The sequence below is a fragment of the Orycteropus afer genome, unplaced genomic scaffold (genome assembly GCF_000298275.1).
Source record: "Orycteropus afer afer isolate SDZICR_OR568_19922 unplaced genomic scaffold, OryAfe1.0 scaffold00188, whole genome shotgun sequence".
In the NCBI taxonomy this organism is placed as follows: Eukaryota; Metazoa; Chordata; class Mammalia; order Tubulidentata; family Orycteropodidae; genus Orycteropus; species Orycteropus afer.
The window spans coordinates 1,033,403-1,039,549 of NW_006921775.1; the positions used below are offsets into that span (position 1 = coordinate 1,033,403).

Below are 6,147 nucleotides of genomic sequence, written 5' to 3' on the forward strand. Positions count from 1 at the left end.
TTGTGCCACTCCCAACAGAAATACTCCAGGTGGACACCTTCAGCAATCAGGAGCTCCTCAGTTGCTCATAGAAAATCCCACCTTGGAGTTTACAAAGACTTATGGGTAGAAAAGCCACACTAAGTAATTTACTACACTGCAGGCTCCATTTGGAACTACTTTCTTTGTCATCAGCATGGGTCAGGTATCTACTTGGTGCCCAGGGCCACACCTGGTGGCCCTTCCTAATCTGTCTTCTCAACCTTGGAATTCTCTAGATGGTGAATCAGCACTATTGAATCACACTCTACCCTCCCCTAGCTGAAGGAATTCTGCACATGTAAATAGAATGTTGTTTTGTGATAATTATTTGGTCATGAATAAGTAAATTGAAGATAATGTCCCCCCCCCCCAATGTCTTTGTTCCTTAGTAATTGATAGGAAACCACAACTGTTTAAAAAATTGCTCTTCACAATCCAGTTGCCTCCCCACTGCCACTGCAATCTAGTTGCAGTTTTGGCAGCTTAGTCCAACACCACACACTAACTGCTCTTGCTGCCTTTGAGCTACAGCTTATTCTGTCCTCTTTCTCTTTGTCTCAAGGCAGCATAGCTCTGATTACGTATTTGTCAAATTGCCAAGAAGCTACATTGAGGGATTATATTATCCAACCCTTGCCCTGCCCTTCACATTGATTTTTACAGAAGTGTAACCTATAGACTTTTTTGCAAAGCTCAATATAAAAAGGGTGAGATGGAAAATGCTGCACTGAAGGGCACTGCTGTCGAGCTGGTCAGTACACATCCCCTAAAGAGCCATAGGCCAGATTCTTTTCAGGGCTAGAAAAAGGCTGCTCTCCCTGCTGTAACCTGTGCTGTTCTTCTTCTTTCTTTCTTTCTTTATTTTTGCTTTAGCTGCCAGGAAGCTCTGGCCAAGTTTAAAGTCCAATTGTGGTTTCTTTGCTTTTCTGATATGATTCGTTGTTATCCTCTAACCCTCTTGACCTTCCTCCCTTGACTTTATCATTTTATTCTAGGTCAGTGTTGTGCAGTAGAGATGTAATGTGGGCCATAAATATGAACCTCCTATGGAACTTTAACATTTTTTAGTAGCCATGTTAAATTTTTTAAGGTGAAATTAATTTTTAAAAACATGTTTGATTTCAATTCATATATCAAAAGCATCATCATTTAACATACAATCAATGCAAAAAAGTTGCTAGTAAGTTATTTTACATTCTTTGTTTCATACTGAACCTTCAAGATCCAATGTACCCTTACATCTGTTGCATTTCAGACTCTCCATATTTTAAGCGCTCATAGCTGCATGTGGCCAGTGGCTACAGTGTTGGACAGCACAGGTCTCGATGTAGTGGTGTTTGGTTTTATATTATCTGTGTATTTTATCGTAAGCCACCTTACACCCTGAGGAATCAGATTTTCAAATTGATTAAGGGCACTCTTTCATTTACTGACTGTTATCTTCAGCAAGTTATTTAACTACCTTGTGCCTCAATTTCCTCATATATAAAATGGGGATAATATTACTTATATTAGGGTTTTCATTTATACAGTTTCCTTTTATATTGTAATAAATGTTTGCTATCACAAGTATCATTTTTTGTTTTTGAAAATAGGCTCATGTTTACATAGTATATAGTCTAGACACGTAGCCATAAGATGTACTTTATTTTCCCTAAAATTTGAGATTCTTACAGATTTTAGGGGATAAAAAAAATGTGATTCATGTAAGAACTATACAAAACAACTAAATGTAAGCGTCAGACTTCAGTTGTACAAAGCTTACCTCTTGACTAGTATGTATTTTATTATACCATCAGTACTTTTAGATGGTATTAATGCTCTAGGCAGGAGCTCTGGTAGCGTAATGCCTAAGGCACTTGACTGCTAACCAGAAGGTTGGCGGTTCAAACCCACCAGCCACTCCTCAGAAGGAAGGTTGGGGAATCTGCTTCTGCAGTGATACCGCCTTGGAAACCCAAGCAGGGGTCGCTACGAGTCAGGTCTGACTCGATGGCAAATAACAACAACAACAATGCTCTAGGCAAAAAGAACCATTTCTGGGACACTAATTCTCTTTTCTTCTTTTGGCCTAGGGTGAGTTTGTAGATGATGGAACTGAAACTCACTTCAGTATTGGGAACCATGACTGTTACATAAAGGCTGTCAGTAGTGGGAAGCGAAAAGAAGGAATTATTCATACTCTCATCGTGGATAATAGAGAAATCCCAGAAATTCTCGAATGACTTCATGTTAGTGAATTTTAATCTTAAGTATTAAAGATCAGGGATTTTTAATTACTGTGGTAATGAAATGTGTTCAATATGTACTTCTCAGTACATTTAGTCTGTGCTATCTTTATTATTTAGTAACTTGAACTAAATGTTCCAAGGGCCAGGGGGGGAAAAAAAAAACTAATTATGTACAATCATAAAAATTGCAGTTTATTTTGTAAATAATGTAAAATGTTTAAAGAGTAAATGGAAAATAAGATATGGACCAAAACCACTAATGTTTTACAAGAGGAACCTTTACTATAATAAACACTATAAAATAAAATTGGTGCTGCTTGATTTGTGTTTCTAAAAACTGACAAGTCTGCATATATTTTTAACCTGTGCCAATAGGTTGTTTTGTTAATTTAAAGCACTTGGTACATAATAATGCAATAGATTTAACTAAATAAAATGGGAAAACTTTTTATCTGGAAACGTATTAAGGAAGCATCAAATAGTATCACATAAGCATTTAATTTTAAAAAATGGAGATTTCTAAAAATGTAGTTGTTTTGTTTAATTAGCATGGTGAGGACAAAATGACAAGAAGAGGAGGCAAACGTCTTTAGACCAGACTATCAGGTTCATCTTCACCCAATGTCTTAGGTTGGTTTCTCCAGAAAAGCAAATTGAGTGAAGCTTGTTGTTGTTGTTGTTACGTGCCGTCGAGTCAGACCCGACTCATAGCGACCCCTCCTTGGGTTTCCAAGGCAGTATCGCTACGGAAGTAGATTGCCCAACCTTCCTTCTGAGTGGCTGGTGGGTTTGAACCGTCAGCCTTCTGGTTAGCAGTCAAGTGCCTTAGGCACTATGCTACCAGAGCTCCTGAGTGAAGCTTATATATGTATATATCTATATAGAGAAAGATTAATCTCAAGGAAACAGCTCACATGGTTGGAAGTTCCAAGTCCGTGAATCAGGTGTCAGGTTGGAGGCTTCTAACTCACATAGCTGCAGGGACTGATGAACCCAATATGGGCAGGTCAGACAGCAGGCTGCAGAGGCTGACAAACTCAAGACTGGCAGGCAATACAGTAGGCCATCGCTCACATCCAAAGAACTGGAGGTCAGATGATGAAGCAGATGCAGGATCTAGATTGAGCAAATAGCCAGAGAGCTTTGTCAGAACATCCATATATATTGGATGCAGGTCACACTCCTGAGGAAATTCCCTTTCATCTGGTTGGCTGCTCATAGCAGAGCTCATCATGGAAGTGATTATATTATATGAGATCACAAAATGGGGGATGACTACATCATAACTGCCAAACCACTGAGAATCATGACTCAGCCAAGTTAACACATAACCTTAACCATCACAGCCAATGTTTAAAAACACAGAGTTCTATACCCATGTATGGTAAAAGCACAAGTATCAGAGCTTTTGTGACTAAATGAGCCCTGTCACCTCCCTTGCATCCTCTCTGAGTCGAATTGAAGCATACTCACAGAGACCAGCTGAGTCAGTGCATGAAATGATTGCAGATCATACATTAAGAGATTGAAGGTCTTTGAAGGCAGGTCAGAGTTTAATAACAGAGGCTTGTATTTGGGTGTTTCACATCAATTATTACATTCTGCTCCTCCAGTGAGGGGAAGGAGTTCTCTATTTTCTAAATCTTTCAGTTTGGTAATTATTAGTCACATTGTTGTTGTTATGTGATGTATTTAAATTAAAATTAAATACAATTATAGTTCAATTCATCAGTCACACCATATTTCAAGTACTAAATCATCACCTGTAGCTAGAGGCTACCTTTCTTATTGGGTGGTGCAGAAAAAGAACATTTCCATCAACACACTTTCAGATTTAGTGAGTTGCTCAGCAGTCACATAAGATTTAAAACCTAGGTTTTAAATCTACTACTAAAATCCATGTCTTTTCCTACTATCTACCTGCTACTAACATATTTCCAAGCACAGTGGCAGAACTAGGTAACCCCAGGAAGGAGGAGCTGAGGGTCAGGACAGCAGTGAGGGAAAGTGGCTTGGGCAGGACTGGGCCAAATAGGCAACGCACTTGGTGGCAGAGTGAGCATATTAAAAGCCTCTGTCTACTTGCTTCCTGTAACATCATTTAAAATCTTGACAACTGGCAGATCAGCGTACTACCTTCACAAAAGTCATCCACCTGCTTTCCCATTCTACCCCTCAGCTCTGCCGGAACACAAGGAGATGGCTCAGAAGGACTCTCTGAAGCCTAGAGAACTCACATTTGAGTTCACTTTTAAGTGTTTGGATGTTGTGGTTTGTTTTCATCTTCTTAAATAAATACCTTGTGTTAATGGCCATATTTGGTACCAAAAAAAAAAAAAGTGTTGGGCCATGTCCAAAGGCAAAGCAATTATGTTTAGGTATTTGACTTTGAACTTAGTTATCAGAGGTCAAAACCTGTGATTTTCGGTGTGTATCATGTACCTCAGGAGTCACTTGGAGATACCGTTTGATTCAGTCTTTGTGCAGACCAAATCTTGGGAATACATGTTTTACCTTTAACTTAGTTAAGCCATGCTTTGATATTTTAATTTTCTATTTCAAAGCAGCATAATATTGTGGAAAGAATATAGCTTGGGTTAGAAGTTTATTGTTGTTAGGTGTTGTTGAGTCGGCTCTGACTTACAGAGGCCCTGTGTACAACAGAATGAAACCATGTGCCATCCTCACAATCTTTGCTATACTTGAGCCCATCATGGCGGCCACTGTGTCAGCCCATCTCGTTGAGGGTCTTCCCCTTTTTCACTGATCCTCAACTTTACCAAGCATGATATTTTCCAGGGAACGTTGACTTCTGACAACATGACCAAAGAAGGTGAGACGAAGTCTGGCCGATTTTGCTTCCAAGGAGCATTCTGGCTGCACTTCTTCCAGGACTTCTTTGTTCTTCCGGCAATCTGTAGGATTTTCAGTATACTTTACCAACACAACAATTCAAAGGCTTCAGCTCTTCTTCCATCTTACTTATTCAATGTCCACCTTTCATATGCTTATAAAGCAATTGAAAATACTATGGCTTGAGTCAGGCATACTTTACTCTTCAAAGTGACATCTTTGTTTCTTCACACTTTAAAGACTTCTTTTGCAGCACATTTGCCCAGTGCAATATGTCTGATTAACTTTTTATTTTTTTTTAATTGTGATTTGGGTGAAAGTTTACAGAGCAAATTCATTTTCCACACAGCAGTTCATAGACATTTTGTTTGTTTCATGACACTGACTGCAGTTCCCCACAGTGTAACAGCTCTCTTCCCACTTCCTCCCTGTAGTTCTCGCTTCCCTGTGTCCTTCTTTCCTATGCATTTCTGCCCTCTGAGCTATCTCCCTGTGCAAATACTGCCCTTCCGTCTCCCATGATGGATTATTCTAAGGAGTGTATCTGTCTGATGTAAATTTCACCCTATATACCTGTCTCTTGTTTGGCTGGAAGCCACAGGAGTTCAATTCCAGACCTGAAGGGTAACTAGGGGCCATAGTCTCAAGGGTCTCACCAGGCTCTATCAGACCAGTAAACCTCATCCTTTTTTTTTTTTTTATGATTGTGAGTTTTGTTCTACATTGTTCTCACACTATATCCAGGATCTCCTGCACTGATCCCTTTCTCAGTGGTTGATAATGATAGCTGGCCACCATCTAGTTCTTCTGGTCTCATGGTCATATAGGCAGAGGGTTGAATGGTCCACTAGTCCTTTGTCCTAATTGTTTCCATGCATCCTGGATCTTTGGTTTTCTTCATTCTTCTTTGCTCTGGACAAGGAGAGACTCATTGTTGCATCTAGATGGCTGCTTGCAAACTTTTAAGACCCCAGTTGCTACTCACCAAAGTAGGATGTAGAACCATGTTTTTGTGTAGTATGTTATGCCAATTGAGCTTGAT

At 39.5% G+C, this 6,147-nt stretch overlaps 1 protein-coding gene across 1 annotated transcript in view; it reads left to right on the plus strand.

The window, feature by feature from the left end:
* The window catches only part of FAIM (Fas apoptotic inhibitory molecule), a 33,753-nt gene extending 31,507 nt beyond the window's left edge, over positions 1-2,246 (plus strand). Inside the window, exon 5 of the mRNA XM_007947505.2 lies at positions 2,097-2,246. Coding sequence (XP_007945696.1) covers positions 2,097-2,246 — 150 coding nt within the window. The remainder of the gene's footprint in view (positions 1-2,096) is intronic.
* Positions 2,247-6,147: the final 3,901 nt, after the last annotated feature.